Source organism: Lepisosteus platostomus, chromosome 14 (genome assembly GCF_059453375.1).
Source record: "Lepisosteus platostomus isolate fLepPlt1 chromosome 14, fLepPlt1.hap1, whole genome shotgun sequence".
Taxonomy (NCBI): domain Eukaryota; kingdom Metazoa; phylum Chordata; class Actinopteri; order Semionotiformes; family Lepisosteidae; genus Lepisosteus; species Lepisosteus platostomus.
Window position 1 is genome coordinate 37,359,789 of NC_142624.1, and position 17,221 is coordinate 37,377,009.

General features: G+C 38.2%; 1 protein-coding gene across 3 annotated transcripts; it reads right to left on the bottom strand.

Annotated features, from left to right (window-relative positions):
• Nucleotides 1-1,312: 1,312 nt before the first annotated feature.
• On the bottom strand, nt 1,313-17,221 carry sec22a (SEC22 homolog A, vesicle trafficking protein). 3 transcript variants are annotated; one of them, XM_088606112.1, is made up of 7 exons: nt 17,064-17,221; nt 13,816-14,020; nt 11,301-11,464; nt 10,755-10,934; nt 5,828-5,946; nt 4,999-5,064; nt 1,313-4,527 (listed from the first exon to the last, which is right to left on the bottom strand). In XM_088606112.1, exons 2-7 carry the CDS (start codon nt 13,995-13,997, stop codon nt 4,327-4,329), a joined length of 912 nt encoding a protein of 303 aa, XP_088462238.1. In that variant the 5' UTR covers nt 13,998-14,020; nt 17,064-17,221; the 3' UTR covers nt 1,313-4,326. The 3 variants fall into 3 exon arrangements, with proteins under 3 accessions (XP_088462238.1, XP_088462237.1, XP_088462239.1); XM_088606111.1 differs by having other exon boundaries at nt 17,075-17,217; XM_088606113.1 differs by lacking the exon at nt 17,064-17,221 and adding an exon at nt 16,350-17,024.

The window sequence follows — 17,221 nt, forward strand, 5'->3', positions numbered from 1 at the left end:
GATTATAGAGTCCACTTGTTCTCTGTTGAAAGTTCTTATTAGGGAGGGAGGGCTTGTGTGGCAATTATGTGTGCGGTTGGTTAATTAACTTACAACTAAGACTCAGTATGGGGTTTTCTGTTGTTTTTTAACACCGATGTGGAAATGTGAATCATGCGAGATCTTTTAACAGACGAGAAAAGGTCAGTTTGGCTATCAAACATGGTCCAATGCAGTGGTTAACACACCCTGGTCCGAGGGGACCTCAGTATCTGCTGGTTTTTATTCCAGATAAGTTCTGAATTCTCAGTTCTAATTAATGCCTGTCATTGATCTTGTTCAGACTTTTGGTTTACTTGGTCACTTGGTTCTGCACTGTCATTTTTCCACTGTTTCACTCGGGAATAGTTGCTCAGGACTTTTACCAAGTTTCAAGTATATTCCAACAAATTCAGTATACAGAACTTTAGGCCGTATCTTTTCAACTGGCTTCCCACTGTTTAGTCAGTAACAGCTACTAATAGGTGATCAATTCCAATGTACTGGCGCTGATGACAGTGACACTACATCAAACACTCCCACAATGATTCTCTTTTGCAGATTTCCAGCTGGTTACATTTCAGGCAACACACCTGAGTGAGTTCTGATGCGCAGAAAGTGGTACAGGGTTGATAACAATTGCAAATGCCATTATGTTTCAATAACTGAAAGCCAATTTAATATTAACATTGAACAAAAACAAAAACAAAAACAAAAATCAACCTGGGGTTAAAACCTCAGCTGACACTAGAAGAGACGGAACTAGAAGAGAGTGTTCTTGCTGGACCGGGCTGTACTGAAGAAGTTTCTATACTGGAACACATGATTTGAATTTTAAACTATACTATAAAAATGACCAAATCTCCCTTTAGAATATTGTCTGATTGCCCTTGGTCACATTAAAGTTCCTACCTGACATTAGCATGATGTTTTCTTCAGCTCACAATGTCAATGGAGCTCTAGTCAACAAAGCTAAACTGTCCCAATCTTGCAGGGAAATGTCAAATGTCAAGATGGTTAGTCTATGAGCCTGCTCATTCCCTGTTGCAGAACTTGTCCACACTTCTCACGTTTTGTTATAATTCTATTTCAGAACCTGAAATCTCTATTGTTGGATGCAAATACTGAACTTTGAAATGACTCCTGTGTTCTTAGCCTGATAAAGTGGAACAGGATAAACCTTACCTGACGCAGTGGAGTCACCATCAGGTTTAAATGAATAAATCAGTAAGTACACATTTTTCTGTTCAACACAAAGGCAGCCTCACAATCATTAGACACGATAGATATAAAATATTTTGCTCCTGTAGTTTATTGATTAAAATGTCCAGTGACAGAAATGACATGCAGTCATTCTAGTTCCACAAGCTGTGTAAAACAGGCATCAGTCGAAACTACACATTAAATGCTAGCTTGTTCCTACATGATTCTGCCATGTCTTAACAACAGAATACATCTACACACAAATTCTACAATCATAAAGAACACTGTCCAGGTGAGGTTGACTTTTATATTGCAAATATTCTGTACTCAGTTGTTCATAATTCAGGATAATATACCCTATTGTGAGAAAGCAAGAGATCAAACACAAAGGAACAACCCAAAATATTAGGACCTGCATGTACTGTACCAACATCGCAGCACTGAAGGAAAACTATAAACTCGCAAGACATTTTTATTACTAATAATACTAAATCTCTGCAGTGCCAATGTAGCAGGAAACGTTGATACACAACGACTGAGTCAGGGACAATAGAATCCCAAACTTATTTTGCTAATAAAGGAACTTCTGAAACCTATTATAATTTAAGTGAAAACCATTTTAAAAATTAACTTTGGCTACACCACAACTATGCAACCACATTGCAATAATTGAGGAATAAATTAAATTTACCCAGACACCTATTTCACAGCTATGCACATCTTCATGATAGCAGTAATCATTGCTTTACCAACAGGTAAATTTAGTTTGACATTTTCCTCTTGACTAAAAATAGGAGGAAAATGACATTCTGTAAACATTCAGTCCCAGAAGTCATTCTGAACCACATATTATAAAGCTCAGCTTGTGAAGATTACATATTGACACATATTAAAATAAAAAGATGTGCTGTTGATGTTTAATTTCGAGAACAAAAAACTGAGCTCACCATCATGATGCGTCCACTCCAAACTCATGAGTGGATTCCCTTTCATCTTCCTCCAGTTGCCAGCCATTGGGAATTACAACCCGTGGAGACAGAAGTGAATCCAATGATGGGAAAACCACCATCATTGACAAAAGAAAAAGCTTTTGGAATTTTGCATCACACTGATCAATACAAACATACTGCTCAGGTACATCAAAAGCCAGCCTTTATGTTTCAATTTACAAATGAAATGCTCTTCAGAATTTTTTTTAAATCATTTTAACCCCATTATTAATTCTTTTTCTATCAAAAACCATTGAAAATGATTGGACCAATGCTCCCATTTACAAGCAGCCAGCTTGAGGAGTTTGCTCTCTTAATATAATCTGATGGCTATGGTTTATTGAATTAGAGACATATCTAATAATTACAGAGAAATTACTCAATTACTACAGCATTTTTAACATTAATCACTTACTTCAAATTAAGGGTAAAATGTTGAATATACTTGAAGGACAAGTATTTTTATGCAGTAGGAAGGAGGATATGCATCTAGAAATTGCACACTTTTATGATCTTTCAAAATGCAAAAGTGATAACTGTACTTTTAGAAATAAAAAAACATTTTTACACCGCTCAATTTAACTAAACAATTGCCTCCAGTGAAGTTTTCTATCCATTATTCCATTTCAAGATTAAGGAGCAGGGTGTAACATTTTAGGTCAAATTTAAATTCCCAACCCGCATCTGAGATTCAGTGCAGGGTTTAACAAAACAGGAAAGCTTATAGGGGAAAACGTGAGGAGTCATGATGACTTCAAAGCCCACATTGAAACTTGCAACAATCATGCAGCTCCTAGGGCCAGGACTAGCTGCAGCGTAGACATGAGTTTCACCAGAGCTACAGAACAGAGCAAAGTCTGAACAAATCAGAGGCCATTCAGCCCATCTAGCCCTGTTGATATTTAGCAGCTAATCCAAGGATCAGATCCGAGGATCTCATCCAGTTGGCTCCTGAAAGATGCCAGGGTAGTGGCTTCAACAACATGGCTGGGCTGCTTGTTCCAGACTCCCTCTATCCTTTACGTAAGGAAGGGACACTGTTTTTGGTCCTAAACGTACTCGTTTCCCCTTGTCTTCCACAGCTATGTGGCACTGATCCTGGAAGCACAGGCCAACAGGTGAAGCTGCACTCTGGACAGGAGGCCAGTCGATCACAGGTCACTTGTGCACACACTGACAGCTCAGGGACCAGCTGACCAAGACAGTATGTCTTCTGAGGGTGAGCAGGAACTGGAGCATCCAAAAACCCAGTCCAAAACTGGGCCCAGCACCCAAGAGCAGTGAGGCAGCAGATCTAATCTCCACAACACTGTGCTGCTGACATCAAAACATTCTCAACAAGAGACTTTTTCAAGGGGGCAGGATGAGGACTATTATCGCGAGTTTGAAGTGCAGTAAATTACATGAAATAAAAAATGGGATTTTATGAGGTCAATAGTATACAGCGTCTTTTATAATTTTCCAGTTTTGTTCAATTTTTGTATTTTGTACGAAAGAAAATTGCTTTTTCGCATTTCAGAGATAAACCTTCCAACGGAGCTCAGGTTACGACTTAAGACATATCCATGATACCTTCTGCGTATTTCTTGCATATTTTATTAGAATGGTTTAATTAGAACTCACAGCATATGCCAAGGCCTATCTGGCATGAAAAACCTTCAGGTATTGTAGACAAACAGTTTGATATGATTTATCAATTGCCACTTTCAGTAAAGTTAAATAAATAGCTCCATGGTTTAATTTCCCGGATTAAATAAATTCAGTCATAGACAAAAGAAAAAAACTCCTTTGTTATGGCCAGACTTTAGACCAGGTCTGGTCAGGGCTCTGCCCTGAAAATGTACATCATCTGTTGTGGTTCTAAGCAAAAGTAAGATTTCCAATGCATATACTGTAACTCTCATTACGAACTGTGGAGACTCCTACTATGGAACATACATTTCCATAACATTTAAGTCACCAATTTCTCCTTTCAAGTTGTTCCAAGGCTCTTTAGGAAGTCACTATCTGAGCATGAAGATGATGCGGTATTTGGCAGAACCTTTATTTTGTTCCTGAGAGGTATCAGTTTTCTCCAGCCACTTCAGCGTCCCAGGTGTTTCAAGCAGCTTTCGTCTTACACATTGTAGTCGGGAGCTTTTCCTTGAGGCTGCCTCAGTCTTATCTGCAGCGTTGTGAAAGCTCCCACTGTCACATGAAATAAGATCTGCCACATGTTTCGCAGTTCATACAAGTACATGTTGCACAGGCAGATTAAAGCAAAGGCCAGGAAAGATTTGATGTTCCTCCATACAGTGCAGTAGGCAAAGAGGTAACACTGAAAAGAGAGTAAATTAATTAACACTTTATAGCCAGAGTAATGACTGTTCTCAAATATCACAAACTGTATCATGGTGTTGAAATGGGCTGCAACCATTTTTAAACCATAAATGCAAATACATGATTCTGAAATTACAGCCTGTTTAATCCAACTTGTGTCTTTACGTATTGCAATTCTGAAGACTGCTCATCCTGTCCATGATTTCCACGATTCTTACAATTTATCAGAGAGGTATGGAGGATTTTCTTACTTCCTAGCTAAGGGATGTTGTATAATTCTGAACTACATCAGACGTAAAAAAAAGGAAAATAAATTCTGCCTTTAATCCCAAAACATACATAAAACTGGGATTCAAGCCAGATGGAGAAAGAGTAAGGAGAAATTGCAATACTTAAGATTTAAGTGCAATATGTGAGTTATTCTCCTGTCAATACTTTATTTTCAATACTTTTGGCAGCCTTTACTAACCTGATATAAACAGGCAGTACTTCCAAGGAAAAAGGCAACAACATAATTAAAGTCTTCATCCTCATTCTGTAAATTAGAAAAAAACAGAACACTTAATATTTCACATGAAAAAAATGATTAGCCACCATTTTAAGTATTATATGACTTTCTTAAAGATTTGTATTCAATTTATATTAAAAGTCATAAACTACCATCATAAAATCGCAGTATTTTTAAAAAACTTTGCTCTTTAAAAATGTAATAATTAAAATCTTATAAGAGGGTTAATATTTAAAGAAAACAATTCACACCAAAGCTTTAAGTGATCTGTACCATGTTCAGAGGTCCAGTCATTCAGTTATAATCTTTGTTAAAGGTTTTGGAATTTGATTAATCTTATAGTTATTACACATGGACACTCTTGATTTTAAGTAAAATAAGTAAAAAGTAAAATCATAAAATTGATACCAACACATACTTTCTGTCTCAAGCACCTGGCTAATATTTGCTTAGCAGATGCTCTTATCAAGGTTGAAGAACATAACAGAACCAATATCCTCAAACTAATCTGCTCCAGTTTTCTTTGCCGGGATAGATTCTGTTGACCTACACTAAAAATGAAAACATTTAATCTGATTTTTAACTTTCGTCTCAGTAGTCTGGAAATTAAGTCATTACATTTCAGAATTTTAAAAGTGAAAATAAACCTTTAATTGCTCTGTCTGTGGTTCAACATGCACATTTGTATAACAGAAAATAGGGAGGTAAAGATTACATTAGAATCATTTATTTTCATTCATTCTGCTTTACTTAAATTGAATGTGATGGACCCATCATCAATGCACAATACCTGCAATATACTTTCTATGGCATGAACTCCGCGGATTAAATTTAGACCCCCACAGAGAAGGCTTAGTACACAAGAGACAATTCCAGCCAACGTCACAGGCTCAAGCATTTGGTTGGGAGCTACAACAGAAACAAATTGTAAAAATTAGTTTATCATTTCAGATACTTGCAATTCTGAACTACAGAGTATGTACATTTAGACATCTACTACTTTTAAATATAACCATGGGCAAAATATAGCCAGAGAAATATATTAAGTGGGGCAGCGATCAGCTATTTTTCACGGGCCAGTCATACAGAGGATACTGTCCTCGAAATGAACCTAGGTTCTTCCTCAAAACATACTGGAACTCATATTGGCCATTTTCAAACCATCTGCCTACTGCTCAAGTCAGAAACTGCTTACATTTTTAAAAACCCGCTTCACTAAAATCAAGACAATGCACGCTTTCAAAGAAAGGACTAAAAGTCTATAGACCCTCAATGTAAAGAAAAAAACGCCTTTATTCAACGCTATCTAGTGCTAATGCACTTATTGCGTGTAAAGGACAAAGTGCTCACAGTTCCCCTCTGACACGGCCCAGTTCTGTCTGCAGCCGAGAGAGGTGTGTGACAAAGTGTGAAAAGAAAGTTTGCTCCGGTCTGCACCACATGTGGGGACAAAGGCTCCAGCACACTATTTAAATCATTCTGCCTGGGTCAGTGGAGTGTGAAGGAAGGGGCTAACACTGAAGTCAATGAAGCAGAAAGTCAATGCAGAGTGGGGCGCACCAACTCAAACTAGGGGTACGCAAGGCAATGAGAAATACATGCAAAGACGTACTTGTCGGTTTGTAAAGAATCGTTTTTTAAAGAAAAAAGTTAAAACTGCAAGAGGTTTTGATGGTCTCAAATCAATTTACCTTGTTATTTAGCACTACAGTAAAACAATATGGCAGGATATGAAAAGAACCACAGTTAGAATTAAGAAAGAGTCTAAAGTATCTTCACTATATGAAACCACGACACACAAACAAATGCCACTGTTAACAGTCTTGTAATAAAACATTGAACTGGAGTTCTATGGAATGGATGTTCATTGTAAAAAAACAATTGATATCTTTAGCATAATAAAGCTTTGATTATTTGTACATCCAGCCAAATTTCCTTTAGCCTCAGAACTTAAATGACATTTTAGTGAGAAAGATGTATCTGCTCCTAACCAAGGAACCTGACTGGGCATTTGCAGAAATAAAACTACTGTGCTGAATTGGTGTATAACTAATAGCACTACCTAATTACACAAATATTAGCCAGAGCTGAAAATAAATAAGTCAGAATGCTGCTAAAGCAATAAATAGTTTTGTGATAGGCGTGTATACAAAGATATGTTTCTAAAGTAGAGAAGGAGAAAACTCTTTTTCAAAAGATGCTATGTTTCTATTTAACCACACAGGGGCAGTACAAACTAGTACAGACACATGAAAATGCCTGTGCTTATAGTAATCAATGTTACACAGAACCATATGTTGTAATCACAGAAGATGAAAAAGGAAGAAATGCCACTTATACATATGCTTTGCCCAAGCACTTATATCTACAATATTTAGAATTAACTGGCTTGCCAGTGTTCCAGCAGCAGTTTACATAAAGCTTTTATCATTTGCATTGCAGACTGCACTGCATTTTGTACAAAGGAATACTAGGTTTGAACATTTTAAACTGAATGAATGGTGACTGAAAATAGTCAAACAGCTCATGGTTTATGAGGGAATAATTTAATTGTATTCATGCCAGAATTATAATAAATAAATGTTTCTAACTAGTTAATCAGATCATGAACAGAATCAATTGAATCTTGTGCCTGCGTTATGATATTTCACCGCTGCCATCCTGACAAAATACTTAATCACAGAAACATATGTAGGGCTAAGCTGTAGAAGGTGTGCCTTTTTGCAGATATATGCCAAGTTTAAACTTTCACCATTTTGGTTGAAAAAGATATACTATTATGGTCATGTTTCATTTAGCAAACACCTTGGCATTTACAGAGCATTCAGCAACAAGAACAAAATGGCACAAATCCTATGTGTAAGTACTTACACCTAAATGCCAAGATAATTATTAAGAAAATACAAGAAATACAAATAATTGCATTAGAATATGATCATGATGTGTTTGAACTCCATGAAAAGTGGTTAATGGAAAGAGATGATGACCATTACAACATTAGTGGAGACAAAGCACACAGAAGAGACAGGAAAGATGACAGAGGGGAATAAGCGGCATTATTAATAAAAAAGTATTTAGGCACAGAAATGGAACATATATGAATCAAAGGTCTCAGAATCTATGCAAAGACTGCAGAAAGCATAGTGTTAGGCATATACGATAGACAACATAATTCAGATATAAATTCTAATGTGGTTTTCTGTAATAAAAATAATCAATAGGAAGGTATCTGTACGGGAGATTTTGCTTTTCCTCACACAGATCATGAAAAACACCAGGGATATCACAGCAGAAACAGAAATAGTAAACATGGCTAACAATTACTTTCTTACTCAAATTATCTAAACGCATACTAGAGGGATTGCTAGTATTGACTGTTTTCATACAATCAAGACAGAGTGAAAAAGTGGCGAGAGACTCATTAGGCAAGTGCGATCATAAAATGAAATGCTGTGAAGTGTATTTGGAAACAATACAGGTGTAGTGCAAAACATATGTTTACAACTTTAGCAATGCATCTGATGATGATAGGACATAAAAGAAGTAGATTGAAATTAGATAAAATTGGTAGAAAACTGATTCGTTTAAAGATATTCTCCTTTAAGCAAAGAACATATTTATACTATGAGTAACAAAATCAGCTGTGAGAATGCAGTATCTAAAATGCTTTAATAGATCAATTAAGAAAAATACAAGGAGAGAGAAACCTTTTTTAAAAAGGACAGGGTCCACAGTTAAAGAGAGTACAATGAATTGCAAACAGTAGGCCATAACAAAAAAGATTAAATATCACAATGGAGTCTAAAAAAAATTATAGGATATGGTTAATATTTCACACAGGTGTTATCAAGGAAGAAATCAAACACATGCCTCAGCTGAGCAAAGCCAAAGTACTACATTAAAAAATAGTAGCAAAAAAGAGGTAGGAGTGTTGTTGGTATTCGAAACACAAACAAATCTGGAGGACCTGATGGTATTCTACCAACTGTGCTTGAAGAGAGAAGAGATGCTGTTCATAGACTGTTAAACTCTCCAGCACTTACTCCAGACACTTTATACAGAACATTAATAATGCAGTGCCAACGGTATCCCAAAACATTAGAACAACATTAAACCACTTAATTATTGATAAAGATGTGTTTGTTGGTAAACACAACTGAAACAGACCAACTGTATGCTAACAGAATTTGAGGGAATAGACAACATTAAGAAAAGTCTTGTTTAACTTGAAAGTTCTTCAATCAAGCAATAGTATTAATGAATATGAAGTTCAGTAAATGACACTGTATATTTAGAATCCTCCGAATGCTTTCAATTAAGTTCCTCATTATGATTTATTTTCAATTTGGAGAAAGTAAGCATTCATGGAAATGTTTCTTTGGATTGAGAACTGATTAATGGACAGAAAACAGAGTAAAGATAGCCTGAATGCTAAAATGACAGTGATGTAATTAGCGGAGTACCACAGGAATCTGTATTAGGAATACAGCTTACTTTATTCCATAGATGATATAAAAGTAGGAGTATTAGCCGCAAACACCAGGTAAGAGCAAAGTGTGGCATGCAGGTAGCAAAAGCAAACTATAAGATGGGAAACACCAAACTTGAAGAAGCTATTTATGAAAAATAATGTCAGAGATGTTTATCTTTAAAGAAATTTTCAAAGATATTTTTTTATATATCATTTACATCATCCAGACCAGGGGTATGAAACCCAGGATCTTGTCTCTTCTGGTTTTTGTTCCAACCTGAGTAGTCAATTAAACAATTAACCTAATTATTTTCTAAATTAGCCACAAAAAGGATTTCCTATAAAGAATTTTAATTTTAAAAGACATTCACTTAATTAAAACTAATAACCTATAAATTAACCTTGGAGCCTTGTTAGAAGTATGATAACTGTGCAGCGAATTAAATAATTAAACCAACGATGTTGAAACTGAGTTTAATAGCCCTGTTCTAAACACTGTGGGGAAGATATAACATTTCTGTATGCTTTTTTTAAGTTGAGGTTCCACAAAGCACTAGCAAGGCCTAATTAAGAATAGCGTGTACAATTTAGGTCACCTCATTACAAAAAAATATATAAGTGCTCTGGAATCTGTCCAGAGAAGAGAGGCCAGATACATTTTCAGGTTAAAAGGAATATCCTACTCTGACAGGATAAAAGAACCAAAGGCTTGTACAGAGAAGAATACGAGGGGATCCAATTATAGTACTCAGAATTCTTAAAACCAACGAGAAAGTCAACCAAATGGACTACCTCAGGATCAGCAGGGAAACACAAGCCACAGGACACAAGTGACCATTAATGTAGAGTGCATTTAAAATAGAGAACAGGGGGTACTTTCAAAAGAAGAGGGTTGAGAGAATCTTGAACAAGCTGCCCAGCTATGCCATAACAACTGACCTGGCTTCCTTAAATAAATAGCTGGATGAAGTCTTTGGATCAATTATCTACTAGCAACCAAAAAAGCGAGAGCAATGAATGCCCTCCTCTGGTTTGTGATCTTTATGCTCTCTGTCCGATTATTTTTCTAGATGCAGGAGTTCTCATTGATCACTGGTTGCTTTTTCCAGACAACAAAGACTCAATTATTTTTCACATTTAGTACCGTTAGAAACCTGCTTCTTCACTGATGGGGAAAAGTCAGATCTAGTTACAATATTAAACTAATTAGAAACAGCCGTGAAGCTTTTTTAAAATAAGCTCTTACCTATGCCCTTGTATATGGAAGAGGAGGGGTGTGAAAAGCCATTCACTGTTCCCACATCAGCTGCTGAGAGCTGGTAAGGTGGTCGGAGCTTGATTTCCGTTTGCATGTCAGCAAGGTTCATCTTTGTCGACAAAGATCGAGGGCTGTTATACCGCTGTTTGGTCTTCTGTATGAAATTATCTTTTGTGGGAAAGAAGAAGCATCAGATATTTTCGAAAAACAAAAACACGGAAAATTAGCACAGTTTGTCCGGTGTTTGGGTTTGCTAGCCATTTCTCAAAACTAGGAGTGAGACAAAGCAGAAAAACAGACATGCTTGTAGAGGTTCGAGAGGGGAGCTGCATCAGCGTGGGCAGGCTGCAAAGGAACATGTCAAGGACAGTCCGTGCTGAAAAACTGAACGGAGAAACGGCACTTTGGCTGTTCAGCCTTCATGAAGCATTTGTACCTTAATTTGAATTAATTGATCGAAACTGTCCTGGATCTGCTGTTTCAATCATAAATATAAGAAACACAAGAACTACCGTTTACATGTAGGGCACTCACCAAATTCGATGAAGGAATATGGGCGAACGGCGCTGTTTATTCGCTTTGTATCATAAGAAACAATAAACTCCCTTTGTAGCTCATCCAGGAAGCAGAATGCCAGGACATTGGGGTAATTCTCCGTGCATACCATCATATACCCAACTCCTAAGGAGCTCGTAAAGCTACAGCACAAAGAAAGACAAAGGGAAATAATACACTTAAAAGCACTGGAGGGCATGAGAACTGTGATAATGAGAAATCTGGGCTCTCGTCATATTTTCAGGGGTTTATCCTGTCAGTGTGAGGCAGCAGTTCTGTATTAATTTGATACCGATACAAATTCCACACAGATAAAAGCATCAGAGAATTGTGGGAAGCTTTCTCGAGACAAAATAAAACCAACCCTAGATGCTTATCCATAAATCTTCACAGTAAGTCTCATTTAGAGCACTGGGATTACTGTTGCAGTAAGTAACAAGGTAGGGATATTCCAGTAAGACATGTTAAAGGCAATGCTGCCCAAAAACTGTAAAAATAGGATTTTTTGTAACTTCAACATATTCAATTCAAGGCTGTTCACAAGACTTCAGCTTGCAAATTGAGCAATGTGGGAGTCAATTCCCTATCACTAGATAGAACGTTAAGGTTTTCGATTCTTAAAGATTTTAAAAAAGAGAAAAAGTACACTGGGAAAAAAAAATCCAGATAAACATGTCATTCAACATAACCACCTCAATTAGATGTCACGCTACAACCCATTTTCTGTTTGTTTAAAATTACATTCAAGTCATTTTGAAAGGCAATGGATTCTATTAGGAAAACAGGTTCTATTAGGAAAAGAAGGCAAATTATCTGGGAGGCTTTCAATAACATCCGAAAAAAAAGGAGGAGGAACACAAACACTTTAGACTAGGGAATAGGACATCAGTGCAATGCTCTTATCTACATACAGCGTCTTACAGATTTATTCTTGAAATAGTACCAAAAAACATCATATTGCCTTGCTTGAAAAATTTTAACAATGGTATACTAAATCTGTAATAGCAGATAGCAGAGCATAGTCATATTTGTCATACATAATTTACCAAATAACAGAAAACATGAGGGTCACATTTAATCACACCTCTAAGTACCCTTTAAACAAATTCCTAAAAAACAAAAAGCAAGCCTACAACAGAATTCCACTCTTTGGAAATTCACTGGAAACCTCCTATTTGCCTGCATCATCATGGCTAAGGTCAAAGAGCTCTCCGTTCTCAGGATACTTAAACCACCATTCGACATTGCCTGCGTGAATGTGCTGGAAGGAAGAAACCTCTTCTGAGCATAAACCACAAAAAGAGGCAATTCAAATTTGCCAAACTACATCTGAATAATAATTGAAACTCTGTCTAGTTGTCAAGAAATGATCTTTCTGGACATGCTCATCAGCATTTTGTTTGGCAAAAAAAAAAGATTAAGCTAATGATGAAAAAATGCATGTTTGTTGTAAAATATGGTGTTGGTTCTATTATGCATATATACATTCTGAAGCCTTGGTTAAAATAAAAGAAATCAAAAACTGTACAGTCCAGTAAAATAATGATCCGAAGCGCATGTCAAAATCACCAAAGATATGGTTAACTGCACACAAAAAAGAAATGGTCTTGACTGCAAATTCCAATCGTCAGACGCCAATCCGATTAAAACATTCATGGTTTAAACTTTAGATAGCCACAAATGGAAGTCAAAGTGCTAGAAGACCATAGAGCAATTCCACCTGGAGGAATGGTAGAAATATCCCTGTTCAAAACCTCACAGCAAACTATCCTGTCAGTGTAATCCCTGCCAGAGGAGGATTTAGAAAAAAAAAATACTGCACGGGTGTGAATGACTGTGACCTTCATGTTTTCGGTTAAGTTTGACAATTTAACTCTGCAAATGTGCAATGCTATTAAAACAGCCGTATGTATGAAGAACGTTAGAATAATTCTGGAGGGCACTGCATGTACAGTACGGTGTTTCACTGAATTTGTTAAACACCATTATTTATAAAAAATAACGAGCTTGGTAATATTACTCCTCCATGGCGGTGACAGGAACGATGAAAAAAACTATTTGTGGAAGCGCTGTAATGTCAACTTGGAGGAATGTAACAGATCCATAACTCATTCACAGCATAAGGAAGAGAGGGGTTTGTTCTTTTATTCCTTTTATAAAGGTCAAGTGATGATGGAACAGCAAATGTCAGAACTTAAGAAGCGAAACACCAAAGTGGTCCCAGAGGTAACATGCATCTGAGTTAAAAATCCTCAAAAGAGATGCACCTAAACCTTCTGAAGATTAACGGATAACTTGAAAACTCTTTTTGATGGTTTACTGTTCACCTCAACTCAAACATCTTTTAATACAATGTTTGCCCTGGGAGAAGTGAAATGTGAGACAAAAAGATACTGATGATTTCAAAGCTACTGGTATAAAAAAACATGAAAGATATATCACCTAAATATGCTTGTACACTCGGGAAAGGGAAAATGTTGGGTCGGACACTTACTTTATGTTGTATTGTCCAGTTTTCAATGTACACCTGTCAGGAAATTGACTTAATTTTTTGGAGAGGCTCTTAAGGTATTTCTTACTTTCCTGAACTCCTTTGTCCTGCTCATAATCTGTGGAAGCAGACAGGGGGAGCCCATCTCTCACCCGGACCACGGACGCAAACAGAACCATGGACATCTTAAAATGCGCTTGCTGGAAACCTGCGAAAGTCAACGGTGAGAAGTGTTGGTAAATCTATTAGGCCTTTAATCTCAATGCAGAAAGCGATTATACTACAATTAAATCAATTAAAAAAACAGTTTAATCAAGTAGCTCTTTCTACTTGACACTAACGTAGACAATCATTAGCATTAGCAAACATTTTATTTCTTCATCCTGTTTTTTAGGTTCAAACATGATTTGCCTTTACGTAAGAAAAAGAGAAAACGACGGACTGAAGTAAAAGCACAGGCTATACACTTTATTCAATATCAAGAAGGCTGCAATAACCTTTGCTGCCGTTAACCTAACTGTAGGCTAAATGGATTTGAAGACACACTTCCAATATAATAAGAATAACTGTCTCCCGACTAGCCAAGAAAGTACATTTCAATGAAGCAGATTCAATCAAGCCTAGCAATACATGAACATTCACATTACAAGATTAAAGTACAACGCACAAGCACAAAATAAGAAGAAAAGTGATATACAAACGCCAGCGGTTATTTTTCATTCTAAGAGTCTGCACCGAACCTAGAATACCGTTTTGCAAAAAAAAAAAGAAACGAGAGCCTGTGACATTATTACAAGTCAGAGCTTGGAGAGGGGGTTGGAACAGCACCTTCCGAGCTGAACAACCCTGTAAAACGTAGGGCAGCTGGAGGAGTCCGAACCCTTAGACTAACCACCACCCTGTGGGATGACATTAAAAGAAACCCGACCTGCCGAGGGAAGAAAGGAGTTTTACACATTCACGCTTGGATTTCTGCACCCTTGTGGTCTTCCCATTGACTCTTAAGTCCATTTTTGTTTCCCAGTCTATAACCCCCCAGAATGAAACTCGTCGCAGGGTGAAGGCAGACACGAAACAAACCGTTTTGATACCAGCAGGTATAAAACACCTGCTCTCCAGCCCTCTTCTCAGGAACTCCTCGCTCCTTCAGATACACCATTATCTGCACACGTGTATGTCTGTTTTTATTCTTGTACGTACAGGAATTTATTTTGATTTGTTTTACATAATGAAAGGTGGATTATAATTAATCCACATGCCATTCATAAAAAAATATATTTTGTTGCTAAAAAAGGGTCATTCACATTGTGGCGACCTTCTGGAAATAATCTAACCCCTGACAAACAGATAACAGCCATGAGACTTTTTCTCAAGGTATGCCCTCCCACTAACAGTAATACAACCCCACACACGCAGGACGTTGGCTCCAACACATCTGTTAATTAAAAGCTATTGCCACTTGATTTCTGATTGCAGAATGGAAAGCACCTGACAACGAATTAAGAAGACATTTAAGACAATCCCACTCCAGTCAAAAGGCAACTGAATCCAAGCTTCCCCTTCAAAACAAATATCTCCAAGCACCGCGAGGATGAACAGAGGTTAACTCGTCCTCCCGGGAGCACTTGCCAAACACAAAACTGCAAGCATCGGGGAAAAAAGGGATCACAAAGTGCCTGGCAGGAATGGGGAGAAAGCATTCCTTAAATGCCTGCCAATCACGCTGCAACCGAAGAATAAAAGAAAACCTGTGTGGCACAGACAGGATAAGACAGTACTGTAAGTAAATGCCTACCCACTTTTCTTGCATCTCATTTCCCATGTCCTATGGACATTACCGGCCTGCTTGTCAAGCTGTTCTCCACAATCAATACGCTTGGTTGAGAAACCAGGACTGACTGTAAAATGACTGTAAGACACAAATACTTTCAGGGTAGGACATCAAGGAATGATGACCCCGGCAATATAGCAGTCTGTTCAATGTATTGCTTATTTCCGCAATTATCCTGATGGAATACTGCACTTCATCAAGAAGATGTCTTCGCTGCGGATCGTTAGTCTGATCGGGCCCTGGGAAAATCTGTAACCCTGGACAGCTTCTGAAAGAGAGTCCCGGCGCCCTGCAGGTAACGTCCTAGCCCGCCTCACCGCGGTGCCTGGGCGGGCACGGCCACACCGAGAACACACCACCGTGAGCCGGCGGCCGTGGAGCCCGCGGAACCGCAATGCCAGGCACGGATGAAATAAAACCGCAAGGCTGAGTTTTGTGGGGAACTCTTCAGCGGTGCGTCGTGAAATGGCTCATCAAACAGCCGTGCCAACGTCTGCAGAACGAGTGTGCGCGACCACAGCTCTCGACAGGCAGGGCAGGTGCGGACATCGCCGGGCACTCCGCACGCCTTTACAGGCGAAATGAAAACGGGGAAATAAGGGTTTCATCTAATGCTCACGGAAGCTGTGGTTGGAGGAGTGGAAAAAATGGCCTTAACACCTTAACATTTCATTTCCGAAAACTCAAGACTGCTTGTAACGCTTACCATAGGGACAGCATGAACTAACACAAAACCACTTCTCCGCGTTATTGATGTGAAGGCGATCATTAGGGGCGACGCCTGGATGGCTGAGTTGCAAGAAGATTAATTTACTGTAACAAATCCGTTTTTACACCCATCGTCCTCTTTTACCGACATTTATAATTTTGCATCATGGGCATAATTCGCCACAGCAACGCCTTACGATACGCAGGTTTACCTGACGAAGGCAGTCGACCGGCATACCGAGTCACAGGACAAACCTCAGATCCCCGCTGACAAACAGCTGGACTGGACGTAGCCTGCAGCTGTAACGGTATCGCCTTTCTAAAATAAAATCGACTCTCGGCAGCAAGACATAAGGGAACCGAATTCCATAAATTAAAAAAAAAAACATGAATGCATTTCTGTAATAGCGTTAGTAACGAGCGTAACATTAACAGATCAAATGCACTCGTCTCCCTCAATCCCCGAACCCGCCTCCCTCTATACCCACTTACTGCAGTACAGTCATTTCTGGGAACGGCCATCTAATGAAAAAGAGATAGACCTTAAATGTTATTTTTTTCAGTTCCCTGGCAGAAACACGGCGCTCGGAAAGAGATCTCTAAAATCAAGAGGCTTTTCTCGCCGCCGGGTTTATTAAACTCCGCGAAAAGAAGCAGGCCCACGAGCGACAAACCGTGCAAAAGCGTGAGTGAATTTCATCAGTATGCTGACCTGAAACGGACCATGCGTTAAACGGCTGCTGATGAAAAGCCTTTTCGCGAAATTCTTTTTTTTTTTTCTTCCTGAGTCACATTTCATCCATGTTCGCCTTCCTCATTCAACGGCGGGGCGAATATGTTTACGTGGCCCCTTCGCGTTGCATTGTGGGT